This window comes from Falco cherrug, chromosome 9, assembly GCF_023634085.1.
Source record: "Falco cherrug isolate bFalChe1 chromosome 9, bFalChe1.pri, whole genome shotgun sequence".
NCBI classification, from domain to species: domain Eukaryota; kingdom Metazoa; phylum Chordata; class Aves; order Falconiformes; family Falconidae; genus Falco; species Falco cherrug.
In genome coordinates this window covers 28,609,236-28,622,830 of record NC_073705.1, presented here as the reverse complement: position 1 = coordinate 28,622,830, position 13,595 = coordinate 28,609,236, and the positions used below count along the sequence as shown (strand labels likewise).

The following is a 13,595-nucleotide window of genomic DNA, read 5'->3' as shown; positions in this document are numbered from 1 at the left end:
TCAGCCCCAGTGCTGCGAGAAACCTGCTTTTGTTTTTCTCCCTTCTACAGGGTGTATCTGTGTCCTCCACTACCTTGCCCCGGTGCCAGTGCTGAGCCAGACAGTCCCACATGAGTCCTGGCACCCAGCACGGGCCAGGCCAGGAGGAACGCCGAGGCAGGGCTGCCTTCCTCCCTGTGCCGCCTTCGCCCAAGGTCGCGGAGAGCGGTGATGCCAGCTTGTGCCAGAGGAAGTTAAGCAGTAACCTAGGAGGTGGCAGCCGGCAAGCCGTGGGCGCTGGGGGGCCGGGGAGCCTGGCCGTGCAAAGGACACAGGGGCACGGCTCAGCCGGAGCCCCCGCTGGTGGGCACGGGGCTGGGGCAGGGGCCAAGGATGTGCCCCGGGCACCGGCTGCCCCGGGGAGATGCGGGGCACAGCTGAGGGCTGGCGTCGGGGCGAGGGGGGCAGCGCGGGCGGCCCGGGGCTGGGGGGCTGTGGCAGGGGCCAGCGCTGGCTCTGGCAGCGTGGGGACAGAGCGGGCTCGCTGGGGCACGGAGGGAGCGTAGCCTGCGCGGGGGGCAGAGGGGCTGGGCACGGCGGCGGTGGGCTCTCCCAGGTGGGACGGGGCAGGAGTGGGGTCTCTGGGGGCAGATGCGGGGTGTCAGGGTGGGCGGGGGCAGGAGCAGGGCTCCCCCCGGCGCGGAGGCGGGGGGCTCCCTGCCGGCGGGGGCGGGGGCCGGGGCGGCAGCAGGCGGCGGGCAGACCCCGGGGGGCCGGGGCGGAAGGGGCGGCCCCGTCCAGCCCTGCCCGCCCCTCCCGGGGCTGCCCGCGCCGCGGTGCCGAGCCGTGCCGCGGAGCTCCCGCCGCCGCCGCCCGCCGGGACGCGACCCCCGGGGCACCTGCCCCGCGCCCACCGGGTGCGTCCGCGGCACAGCCGGGAGCGATCGCCCCCCGCCCCCGGCTGCGGCTCCCGGAGCCCCGGCGGGACCCCGGCGGCGCGGCGGGGGTTGGGGACCGGGGGGCTGCGGCCGGGGCAGAGCCTCGCGTGTGTCCCGCGGCGTGGGAGGGCTGGGCGGGCGGGGGGCGCAGCTGGGGGTCGCGGGGAGACCTCCAGCCACGGGGGAGAGATCCCGTCTGCGGGCCCCTAGGGCTGCCCCCGCCCGGGGGGCTCGGGGTGCCGTGGGAAACGCCGGGTTTGCTGCAGTGCCCCGTTTGGGGAGGGTTTTAAATGCAAAACCCTGGTTGTGTGGGCAGAGCTGGTTCGTGCCGAGCCCAACGCCCCCCATCCCGAGGGATGCAGCCGGTGCTGGCGGGGGGGCAGGCGGGAGGCATCGCCGTGGGTCACCCAGCTCTTGGGTTCGGACAGGAGTAAACCAGAGGACTCGGGAGCTCCTCAGGGGGCAAGAAGAGGGGTTTGTCCCCCGTGCCCGGCTTGGGACAGGTTGGTGGTGACCCTGGCCCAGGTACGGGGAAGTGGCACGGGGTGGTTGGGTGCCAGGAGGTGGCAGGGTCAGGGTGGGGCATCCCCGGCATCCCCACCTGCCTCGGCAAGCAGCTTTTCAGCAGTTGCAGCTGAAACTTAAACCATAAAGCCCGGGTGCTGGCACTGTGTGGCTGGGCCCTGCGGCAGCCGTGCGTGCACAGAGGTGCCAGAGGAGAGGGTAAGTGCTTCGTCTCCGCTTCATCCCCCACAGCCCCTCTGGTCCCTCGTAGGCACCTCCTGCCTGGATCCCCCCCCCACGCCCTCGCCGCTCCCAGGGCTCCCCATCCCTCCCCGGTGCTCTCCCGCAGCTCTTTCCTTCCGGGCAGGAGTGGGCAGGTGCGGGATTTTTTTTCTCCCTGTGTTTCCTGCTTGGAGGCAGAAGGCAAGGCAGCCTGTGTGGCCTTGCACCCCAACGGCACCGACAGCCCCTCTTTGTCCCCAGGCACCCGCCGGAGCTGCCACAATGGAGCTGGGGAACGTCTCGCAGCCCGTGTACGGCCCCGGCCCCAAGGCACCGGGGAGCAGCACCCCGGGCCTGGTGGGGATGGTGCATGGCTTCCTGCGGCTGGTGCAGCCCAACGCCCTGCCTATAGGTGGGTGCATGGCGGGGGAGGGGGGGGGGGGGGCTGGCAAGGGGGGGGTTGGGTGCGGGGTGCTGCTCGGAGCTGCGGGGTCCCACCTGAGCTCTCCTGCACTGGTGACTGTGCATCCAGCATTTAAATGCTGGGGTGCTGTGTTAGGAGAGTCATGGGTGTGCAGGGATGGAGTGGGGATACTAAGGACTGCTAGCTGTGTCCTGCCTGTGCCCCATCACAACTGTGGGGCAGTCTCAGGTGAGCCCCAGGACAGACTTTGGTGGCAGTGCCAACCTTGCAGAGTCCTGGCTCATCCTGCTTCCAGGTATCTTTATCCCAGGCTCCAAGACAAGGTGCAGAGCAAACCCCACACTACCTGCAAGTTTGTGGGGTCCTTGCCTGGTTTGCAGCCCTCTGTGCCTGCAGATGACATGGTATGCTTAGGCAGGACCCAGCTTGGAGCCACCAAGAGCAGGGTGTCCCGGTGCCAGCACCCTCATGGCTGTGCTGCAGGCACTCCCTGTGCACTGCCCAACTTGCCAGCACTCGCCCTCCCTCCTTCACTGCCAAGGGGATGTGTCGCTGCCACAGCTCTGCCCCAAAGTTGCTGCAGGTCTGCATGGATGATGCCAGGACCCTGTGGCTGCTTGATGCCCCTGGGGCAAGTGTGACCCACCTAGGGTGTTACCACCCTGGCTGCTGGCACATGTGCTTTCTCCTCTGCTGGGTTCAGCCTCTGGTCATCAGCAACGTACAGGCAAATACTTGGCTGTCAGATAATGCAATGGCTTTATGGCCTTGTTTGTCTCATGCAGATATTAGGGTACGATCACATGGCACCACGTGCTGGCACAGCTTGTAATGAGTCCATGGGGCATGAGCAGAGTGAGCCCTGGGGATGAAAGAGGCAGCATGTCAGGGGGGACTTTGCTGCAGCATCCACCCCACGCTGGCACTGCCAGCCGACTGTCTGCCTGGGGCTGGGCTACAGGACGGCAGCCCAAGGGTAGCTGAGGTGGTATTTGGAGCATCCTCCCCCGAGCCTGCCCCTGGTGACCGCTGGGGCAAGGACCCCCTTGCTTTGTGGACCCCTGAGAGCCAGGGGGCTGGCAGTGGTGCTGTTCCTGAGTGCAAACAGGCTGTGTGACACAATGGATGGGGAGGGACAGCTGGAAGGGAGAAACATGCCATGCACTCAACAGCCTCTCCAAGCCACAGTGCTGGAGGTGATGCCCAGTGCTGGGAGACCCTCTCTGGAGTGAGCAGGGGGTGGAGGTCTTCTGGAGAGCCCCCCAGGGCCCAGCCCCTGCTCACAGCCCTCTGCTCCTTGCCCCCCCAGAACTGATTGCAGATTTTGGGCAGCCCCAGGATGAGGAGGCCATCGGAAAGCAAGTCCAGGAGGTGAGTGAGCAGCCTGGCCAGGGAGCCAGCAGCCCCAGACCACCATGGGCTGGGGGATGCTGGTGGGCGCTGCTGTAAGACTGAGCCCTGGGTGCTGGGCAGCAGCAAAGGGAGATGTACAACCCCCTGGGGGGACCCATCCTGCCCTGTGGGGGTCTGGACAGGACCCTCAGAGCTGGGGAGCCTTTGGGAGCACCAGTGTTACGCTGCTTCTCATTCTTCCTTTCCCAGCTGCTGTTCTACGAACTGGGTTTCCTGGTCTGCATGGCCATTGGGCTTCTCTTCATCATCCTTGTGCCCCTGGTGGGATGCTGCTTCTGCTGCTGCCGCTGCTGTGGGAACTGTGGGGGCCGCATGTACCAGAAGCAGGGCCAGCGGATGAGCTGGCGGCGCCGGGTGCTCTGGGCCTCCCTGCTGCTGGTCTCTGCTCTCCTCCTGTGAGTGCACTGGCTGGGAGGCTCCGGATGGGACCCGAGGGAGGGTGGAAACGCCGGCGCTTGGCAGCCATGGCAGGAAGCTGCCATTGTTCACAGGAGCAGATCCCGGCACGGCGGGACAAAGGAGAGGAAGCAGCAGCAGTGGGGAGCTGGCCCCGGGGGGTTGCACATTGGCACGGTGCAGACCCTTCCCAACAGCTTCGCTGTGGGGAAATGCAGGCGTGTCAGGCACCAGGTTCCCCTGTGCCTCAGTTTCCCATGTCCCTCATCTCTGGTCCCTTGGCTGTGTGCAGGGCACTCACTGGGATGCTCTGGGAGCAGGGCTCAGCAGTTTTCTCCAGACCTTGCAGCCTAGGGTTGGTACAGGTGGATTTGGAAGGTCCTGGGGAGGAGCATCAGTACCAAGCTCCTCACACACTGACCCTGTCACCCTTCCCTTGTAGGGCTGGTGATGTCTGCTCCTTCATCAGCAACAGCCGCTTCTCCCAGGCTGTGCGCGACACCTTCCCCAATGTCAACAACACCCTGGACAACGTCCACACCTATCTGGCCTCCATCCCCCAGGCATGCCTGGTCCCCCCACCCTAGCTGGGGTCCCTGATGGGGAGCAAGGGGCCAGGCCAGGCCAAATAGGGAAGGGTAACACTGGGGCTGGAGGCAGGGAAGGGTCCCCACATGCACTGATACCCCATCTCTACCCCTGCAGCAAATCAATTTTATCGTCGACAGCAGTGATGTCCCACTGGGCCACGCCAACCGCAGCCTCCAGGGTGAGGGTGTGAGGCGGAGTGGGGCTGGAGCATCCCTGTGCACCTGCAGTGGGCTGCTCTGGCAGGGCTGGGGGTGCTTGGGGAGGGGGGGGCAACTGGGGGTGCTATGTGGGTGTGCCTTGCTGCCCTGCAGATGGTTGCTGACCCTGGGGGCCACTGGGGTGGTTCTCACAGGGATATCTAAAGGGGGTGGGTTTGAGGGCCCCTTCAGGCTCCCACTCGACTCCAGCGGCTGCTTTTCCCCATTCAGGCTCCTCTCTGGGAGGGTGATGCAGGTGGTGCGGGGTGGGGGTGTCCCCTCTGCCCCCTGCTGGGGCAGTGTGTATGGGATGGGGTCTGGGGTTGTGTGTGTCAGTGTTTTCAGCAGCTCCTCTGCAAGCCCTGGAACCCTGGGGGTCCCGTCATTGACATGGTCTCCCTCATCTCTGCAGACATTGGGCCCAAACTGGGTGGCATGATCACCTCTGGCATCAGGAGCAGCACGGACAGGGCTCTGGGATCCCTCCAGAGCCTCTTGCAAGGTAGTGGCCCCATCTCTGGGGGGCTGGCAGGGCCTTGGCGAGGGCTTAGGGGGACATCAGGGCTGAGAACTGGAGTAGGTGCATGTTTGGGTGAAGGTCCCAGCGAGGGCATCCATCTGGCCTCCCAGCTGCAGCCTGGGGCAAATGCTGGGACTTTGGGGGGGTGCCCGTATGCTGTGTTGTCTGATGGGTCCCCAAGGTTCAGCTGGGTGAGGACAAGCCCCTGCCCTGCTCTCTCCCCAGGGATGGAGACGCTGGCAGCCGCCTTCAGCAGCATCGCTGGCACTCGCTTGCACCTCGAGGAGCTGCAGAGCAACCACAGCCGGCAGCTGGCCAGCCTGCGGGATGGCCTCAACCAGACCTTGCGGCGCTGCGGCCACCCCTGCAGCAACGTGTCCCTGAGCGGCCTTGCCTTCAGCACCAACTTCAGCATGGTGAGGAGGGGCTGGGTGCGGGATGAGGGCCCCCCCACAGCCCCCTCACCCCAGGCTTTTGCCCACAGATCCCCAGTGTGGAGCGGCAGCTGGAGGCACTGGGTGATGTGTCCGGCTCCAACATAACGGCGGATTTAGAGAAGGTATGGGGGTCCCTGGCACCCAGGCACGGGGCTGGGTGCTCCTGGCATTGCTGGGCTGTGTTGTGAGGAGGTGGCTTGGGAAGAGCCCTGCTGGGAGGCAACTGCTGTCACACGGATGGAAGGGCTGGCCGGAGGTTTGCCTGCCTGCTGCCCCCACAGCTCCTGGGCGCTGGTGTGGTGGACAGGGTGCTGTGGGGAGCCTGGCTGTCCTGTGCCACCGGGATCTGGGAACAGAGAGAATGTGCTGCTCAGCCCTGGGCTGCGGGCAGGGAGATGAGCTGTCTGCTGTGTCTGCCCTGACACAGGTTAACAGCACGCTGGACATGACCCCTGCCAAGGTGCAAGAGCAGTCCCGGGATGTGGTGACAAGTAAGCAGGGCTTTGTGCCCCATGCGCCAAACTATCCCTCTCCCATGGCTCCCTCCTCCCTTCTCACCTTATCCCTGCCTGGAGACCTCCCCTGCTGCCACCCTGCTGCCTGCAGCCCTGGCTGTCCCCATGTGCCATCACGCTAATGCCATCCTTGGCCATGACTGCCCCCTTCCCATCCTCTCTGGGACCCTGCTGCCCCAGGCTTACCTGCCCCAGGCAGCAGCTCGCAGTGCTAACCTGTCCCTGTCCCCTGCAGAGACCCAGGACCAGCTGGGCCTCATCAGACAGGAGATCAGGAGCTTGCAGGAGCAATTGCCACTCCTGGACGTGGAGGAGAGTGTTGGGGCCTTTGTGGGCAATGCCACGTCAGTGCTGGAGGAGTACAGGGAGCCGATCATCGCCTTGGATGGGCTCAGGTAGGCAAGGGGCTGCTGCATTCCTCATCTCCCTTGTCCAGAGAGATTCAGGCTCTCAGTCCTCCAGTTGCTGAAGGTGGGGGCTTGCTTGGTGCTGGGGCTGTGGGTGCAAGGGAGCCAGAGCTGTGCCTTGCAGGCACCCTGCCCCTTTCCTGCCAGGGTGCCTGGGGGCTTTTTCCTCCCCACAAAGGCAGCTGGTGGGATGCCGGGTCCTGCTGCCTCACTCCTGCCCCTCCTCTCGCCCCAGGTGGAGCGTGTGTATTGTCCTGTGCTGCGTGGTACTGCTGGTGGTCCTCTGCAACACTGTTGGGCTGCTTCTGGGACCCCTGGGCTTGAAGGAAAGTGTGCTGCCTACGCAGCGCAGCAGCCTCTCCAACGTTGGTGGGAACTTCTTCATGGCGTGAGGATCCCCTGGCTTGCCAAGGATGTGTGCAGGAGCAGTGGGATGGGTGGGCAGGGCTGGCCTGGGGATGCTCAAGCCCATCAGATTACTGCAGCTTAATGGCCTGCCCCATGGCAACTCAGCGTGCAGGTGGTAAATGCGAGGGTAAAATACGGTGCTGGTGAAAGGTGTTGGCGCGGGGACTGTTTGCCCTTCACTGGCGGGGGCCTGGCAGTGTGAGCGTGGTCCCATGGCCATGTGGGTGGGTGGTGGCTTGCAAAGCTGGGAGAAGCTACGCCAGGGTCCCAGCCTCTGGGTACAGCCTGGCCGTGCTCCGGGGTTTGGAGGCAGGGAAGAGACATGCTTGCGGGAACGGTGGTGCCTCCTGGCATTGCTGATGGTGCAGGGGGTGTGCAGCCTGTGGGCTCATTGGTGCCAGGACACGGGGGCCTCGGGGGCTGATGGAGTCTCTGTCCCAGCAGAGGAGTTGGCTTTAGTTTCATCTTCTCTTGGCTGCTGATGCTGCTGGTGGTGATCACCTTCGTGCTGGGGGGGAACATCTACATGCTCATCTGCGAGTCCTGGCGCAGCCAGCAGCTCTTTCAGGTGAGGTCCCCGTGAGGAGATGCACCTGCCTGGAGCCATTCCTGCCTTTCCGAGGACTGCTGGTGGAGTGGAGACAGTGCTGGTTGGTTTGGGATGCTTTTCCTAAGAGTTCTGCCCTGCACCATGTCTAGTTTCTCTCTCTCTTCCCTTCTCTCAGCTCCTGGACACCCCTGGCCTGATCCCTGGCTTCAACTTGTCAGAGCTGCTGGGCCAGGAAGGTGACACCGCAAACTTCTCAGAGATGTACAGGTGGGTCTCAGTAGAGTTTCTTACAGCTGCTCAGCACCGTCGGATGCTCCCCAGGATGGGGGAAGCTTTCCCCACCTGCCCTGACTGCAGGCAGGCACCAATGCCAGGGAAGGAGCGAGGTGGGACTTGCCTGCGCGGGTGAGGACATGTCCCTTGGAGGGGGTGGCCCCTGCCTGCCTCGTTCAGCCCCGTGCCCCCATCTCACAGGCAGTGCCAGCGAGATGCTGCCCTGTGGCAAACACTGCACCTCGACCAGAGTGTGTCCCTGGATGAGCTTTTGAACATCAGCCAGGTGAGTGCAGGGATGCCAGGGTCTGGGGGGCAGAGCTGGGGGTGCAGGTATGGCACGTTGGGGACAATGAGGGGCCAGCACCATGGTCCGTTACAGCTCTCCTTGCTCCGGCAGTACACAGGAGACATCTCTGCAGCTTTTGAGAAGATGAACATCACCCTGAGCCCCATCTCCCTGCTCAGCCAGAGCCAGAGAGACTTGCTGCTGAACACCAGCCAGGACGGGCAGCCCCCTGACTTCACCCCCACGCTGGAGGTGGGCTGCGGGCAGCCAGGTGTTGGGATGGAGGGCTCCAGATGTGTGTTGAGGGGGGTCCACTGCCCCCTCCTCTTTGCTGCTGTGGGAGTCCCACCACAGGCTCCCAGGGTGTCCCCCTGCCATCCATGTCACCCCTTGGGGCAATCAGGCACCTCCTCCCAAGATTCTCTGGCTCTACTCTGCCCCACAGGGGTGGGGTATTGACCCCCTTTGAGCCTCATTCCCCATTCTCATGGCTCGGTGTCTGCCTTTTCTAGCTGGATCAAAACGTGACCCAGGGAAGCCTCCTGGATCTGGCCGCAGAGCTGGAACAGCTGGCAGACAAAGTGGTGAGAGACCATGGCCATCCTGTCCCTGAAGCCACTGGCTGCGGGGGCTGCTCTGCAGGCCTGTCCGGGTGCTGAGGGAGACAGGCCCTTCACCCTCGCCCAGCTCTTTTCTCCAGCCCAGCCCCCCATCAGATGGCTGTGATGGGGCAGGGACCCCCGTGCTGGGGGTGCTGCTGACTGCAGCTCCTCCAGGGCATGGATGTGAAAGAGGACCTGAAGGCTGATGCTAGCAAGCTGAGGGAGCTGGACAAGGAGATGCAGATGAGCTTCTCTGGGCTGCTGGTGAGCAATGCTGGGGTGGGGAAGGTCCTGGGGGTGCTGGCTTGGGCTCCCCCAGAGCTTGAAGCCTGCTGGTGGGGTCTTGGCTGAGCTGTGGGGTCCACACTTCTGACCCATCTCTCTCCATCGCTAGCAAAGCCTGAAGGAGGACATCCACTTGGTGCAGAGCAGGGCTGCCCAGCTTGAGGTAAGCTGCACAAGGGGGCCTCCTGAGTGCACCCCAGTCCGAGCCACCCTGCAAAGCACCCTTGGGCTCCTGCATTGGAGATGGGGGGCTAACCTGCAGTCTGGGGGGCTGCTGGCTGCTGTGGGACTCCCCAGGCATGCACTGTAGCAGCTGCTCATGGGGCAGAGGGCAGGGGTCCCATGCTGCCAGGCACAGGCTCCCTCCACCCGAGGTACTTGGGCACTTCCAGTGTGTGACTGCTCGGGGACACCACAGCTCAGAGACACTGTGCCTCAGGGATTAGTGCCAGGCAGGGTCGGGGAGATGCAGGGATCCCATATCCCCCATCACACTGCTGAGAGCACCTTTCACACCAGGCACAGACAAAAGCTGCGCTGGACAAAGCTAGTGAAACCCAGCAGTTCCTGGAGAGGGAGACAGCAAACATCATCAAGAATGTGAGTTTTCCTTGCCCTGCTGCCAGGCCACCCGGTGGGGATGTGACTGGCCACCCACAGCAAGACCTCCGTGCAGGGATGCCAAGCAATGTCTGCCTGCTTGTCCTGCTCTGTTGTCTTACCCGGGGGTCCCCTGCACCCCTGGGTGCCCCCTCCCCTTATGGCACCCCTGGCAAGGGACTGGGGCACTCCTTGCAGCCCCATTGCTGCTGGGTTGAGGTGGTCTGACAGCCCAGATCCTGACGTGGAGGGGACGTGGGTCATGGAGTGGGCTGGGGGTGCAGCAATCCCCACTCTCTGCTCACCCCCCTGCAGGAGACGTGGGCCTTCCTGGAGGAGCTGTTGGACTTCTTTGAGACTTACATCTTGTGGGCTAAAAGCAGGGTGAGTTGAGCCTTTCTTGGTGGAGGGAAGGGGAGGATAGGCTGCAGGGGTTTGGGGACACTGCCATGTCCTGTCCCCACTGCATCCCCAGCTGACAGGAGATGTGGCACGTTGCAAGCCCATAGCTGAAACCCTGGATAATGTGGAGACCATCACCTGTGACTACATCCTGGACTCTCTGGTGAGCAGGGCAGCAGTGTGTGGGGTGAAGCGTGTGTGGTGTGTGGCAATGAGGTCCCCTTGTCCCCCTTATGCACAGGATGAGGGGTACCCATCTGTCCTGAGCAGGCAGGGCTCAGCATCTTCCTGGCAGATTGCTAAGATGGCTAAGAACAGAGGCCACTCTGAAGGGGTGGGTGAGTGGTCTTCGGGGGCCTGGGAGCAGAAGAGGCTGTCCCAGTTTCTGTCTGGGCCCTGATAGCTCTCGTCCCCCTATCCAGAACGCCTTCTGGTTCAGCCTGGGCTGGTGCACCTTCTTCCTGCTGCCCAGCATCATCCTGGGTGTCAGACTTGCCAAGTTTTACCGCCGCATGGACGTTGCTGATGTCTACAGGTGAGGAGCCACCCACCCCCTGCAACCACACTGGGTCTGGGGTCCCCACCGCACACTGCACACCCCCCCTTCGTGTACCCCATGGCAGCCTGTGGGGCTCATCCTGAAGTAATATGGACTGGGGGGGGACGGGGGACATGAGGGAGGTGGCTAGGGACCATCAGTCTCTGAGGATGAAGATGTTTTTGCAGAAGAGCCTGGCTCTGCCCGCTCTGTAACTCCTCTCTGGGCAACTGAAGGGGTGAGCAGCCCCGCCTCGGAGGAAGGAGCCTGGCTTGCAGGGCAGGGATGCTGCCCCCAGCCTGGCTCGGGGGTCCACCACCCGACTCACTCTGCTTTGCACCATTTTCCGTGCGGGGGCCCCCAGACGGCAGCACCGCTGTGTGCTGCGCGGAACGCAACGTGCTGCGCCGTTGGCATCGCTGCCACCAGGGTGCAGTGGCTGCTCGAGTGCCCGGGGCCGCCGGCGCCCCGGGGCTGCCCCCCAGGCCCCTTTCCCAGTGACTCCAGCAGCCTCACCACCAGCACGGCAAGTGAGCGGTTTCCAGTTGGATTTCCAACTGCTGAGGGCTACGTCTTGGCCCTGCAGCGCAGCCGAACACCCAGCCCCCCAGATGCCAGCGCTCTGCTCCAGGGTCGCAGCCAACTGGGGAGCAGCGTTTGCGGCATCCCCGTGCCCTGCGCAGCCCCAGCCATCCTTCCTCCCTGCCTGCCCCACTCCTCCTCCATCCATGCTCTGGCTCTCCCAGGAGCCATGCTGGGGCTGTACACAGTGTGTGCGGGCTGTGGCGCTGAGCCAGGCTGTGCTCCGGGTCCCCAGCAGTGGCCCTGGTGCCTTTCATTTCCCCTGCAGCCGGCAGCTGCAGACATGGGCTCAGCTGCCCGGGAGACTTGGGGGAACTGAAATTGTGGTGTGGGGGAGCTGCGTGCCACTGAGCTGGCAAGTGTGGGGCCTCACTCTGCCTGCCCGGGGAAGGAGCAGTGATGTTCTGGGGGCAACAACGTTCGTGGGGCTGTAGGAGCCCATGCTCTGTGTTCAGGTGGGGGAGCCGGGATGGAGGGCACCATAGCACCCTGCAGACCCCTTGTGTCCTCTTTGTGTGCCCTGGGGGAGACCTCTCCACCAGGAGATGCTGGGCTGTCCCAGGAGGTATCTTCTCACTTCATTGACGCTGTCCTCTATTTTTCTTTTTCTCCTCCAGGAATGAAGACTTGGAGATGTAAGTAACAGTGCCAGGTCCCTGTGTGGGGTAGGGGGCAGTTCCTGTGGCACAAGGGGTGACAGGGCACAAAGGGAGGGGGGCAAGGAGGGGAACAGAGCAAGTGCAGGCCAAGGAGGGTGCTGGTGCCAGGGGAGGATTGGGAAGGTGGGAGCTGTGCAGTGTGGACTGCTCTGGGGTCCCCCCATCATCTTCCCACACTCTTATGTTTGGGGGTGCTGCTGCTCCCAGCCTCCCCCAAGCTGGTGTCAGGGGGGGTGTCTCCATCCCCTCTTCCCTGTGGGGCTGGGTGACAGGGGTGGGATGACAGTTGGCCATCCCAGCACATCGTGGGCTTTCCCTTGCTTCCCTTTGTGACTGGGGGTGACATAAGTGACTTTGGTTTTGCAGGCCACCCATGTTCAACTTCTATAAAATCCCCCGGCCATCCACGAGGCATTAGCATCTCTTGCTCACAGCATAAGCATGGAGGAGATGGACACAGCTGCTCTGTCTGCTGCGTCTTCTCCCTGGATGATAGGGAGGAGGTTGGGACCTTCCAGCTGAAACCCTCTCCCCAGTTCCCATTATGTGATGACCTGGTATGTGTGGGAGGGGGGTGGGGAAAGCTGCCCCTTGCACTGCCCCAGGTGTGACTTCAGACCCCCGGACCAGACCCCATGGGCTCACGGCAGCTTGTACGGTCCACGCCACTGCAGCCTATGCTGCTGGCCAGTGGGAACCTGCTCACCCAGGCCTCCCACTTGAAAAATGTGACTATTTATTTTTGCAGAGCGCCCGACACTTTCCAGGGCTTTTTGGTGTCAAACAATAAATGGGGTGTTTGCATGCACTGCAGACACGTGGCTGCACTCTTCACATCTGGCTGCAATGGAAGGACACAGGGGTAGGGGTAGGGAGGGTTCCCCACTACTGGCACAAGCTGGGGCTGTGCCTAGGACTAGAAGGCTCTTGCTGGGGTCCCCAGGCATGCCTTGCTCACAGTCAGTCCTTGGAATCCTGACCCAGCCCATGGGTCGAAGCAGGACCACTGCTCAGCATCACTGGGGCTGGGCGACATTCCCCTCACCAGGCAGCCCTTTGCACCAGTGGCTGGGGGGATGCCAGGTCCTTCCCTGGGACAAGCCACAGCAAGAGACTCCTGTCCACGAGATGCCATCCCATGCTGTCTTCAGTGCACAGGCACTTTCCTGTGCCCTCCAGTGACCTGCTATGTGTCACCTGTGGGTTTCCAGTTAGTTTATGGGGTGCCTGCAGCCTGCACCTCCCTCCCTCTAATGGGTATGGTGACATGGGGACTTTCAGTGTCCACCCCTGCATGTCCCACACTGCTGCATGCACAGATATAGCAAGGGTGACTTGGTCTGCACCCATGGTGGAGAGAGTGCAGGTGTCACTTTGTGCTGCTCCTTGGCACAAGCACAGGGACCATCCTGAAAGCTGGGTCAGGCATGGGGGACGTACGTGAGCAGCTTGACTCATTTCCTTCGTTGCAAAGTCCAAGACTCTCTGGAGCAGAGCAGCGGGGCTGAGCTGGCCAGCTCAGCCTCTGCTACATGCATTTGCTTTATCACTTTTTCCATTTGCCTTCATATCTTCTAATCACTATTTTTTCCTTCAGGCGTTATCTGAAGCTGCACCAGCCTTACCTCCTGCTATCTCCCCCTAGCACCCACCCTGACCACAAAGAGAGCCCCATGCTTGCCCATCACCCAGCTGAAGCTGGGGTAGTTCAGCCCCTGCTCCTCCCAGGGATGTCTGCGCTTTCTGGTCCTTGGGGCAGGATTTCCCAGTACCCTTGGAAAGCATTCAGCTCAGTTTTGTCTCTTGCTCTGCCTTGGCTCTCCCCTCCCCTGAACCCTCAGCCTCCTGAATTGTGACTGCTTTC

General features: G+C 63.1%; 1 protein-coding gene across 4 annotated transcripts; it reads left to right on the top strand.

Annotated features, from left to right (window-relative positions):
- Positions 1–772: 772 nt before the first annotated feature.
- On the top strand, positions 773–12,565 carry LOC102055924 (prominin-1-A-like). 4 transcript variants are annotated; one of them, XM_055719900.1, is made up of 26 exons: positions 773–896; positions 1,674–1,798; positions 1,905–2,055; positions 3,377–3,438; positions 3,670–3,875; positions 4,319–4,439; positions 4,582–4,645; positions 5,077–5,166; positions 5,410–5,600; positions 5,669–5,743; positions 6,049–6,112; positions 6,372–6,531; positions 6,779–6,931; positions 7,396–7,519; positions 7,677–7,768; positions 7,976–8,060; positions 8,175–8,315; positions 8,576–8,647; positions 8,840–8,929; positions 9,060–9,113; positions 9,470–9,550; positions 9,866–9,934; positions 10,026–10,115; positions 10,375–10,487; positions 11,690–11,707; positions 12,098–12,565. In XM_055719900.1, the coding sequence occupies exons 3-26, from the start codon at positions 1,926–1,928 to the stop codon at positions 12,147–12,149; spliced, it is 2,397 nt and encodes a 798-aa protein (XP_055575875.1). In that variant the 5' UTR covers positions 773–896; positions 1,674–1,798; positions 1,905–1,925; the 3' UTR covers positions 12,150–12,565. The 4 variants fall into 4 exon arrangements, with proteins under 4 accessions (XP_055575875.1, XP_055575879.1, XP_055575878.1 ...); XM_055719904.1 differs by lacking the exon at positions 1,674–1,798 and having other exon boundaries at positions 796–896; XM_055719901.1 differs by lacking the exon at positions 773–896 and having other exon boundaries at positions 1,567–1,798.
- The last annotated feature ends 1,030 nt before the right edge of the window (positions 12,566–13,595 follow it).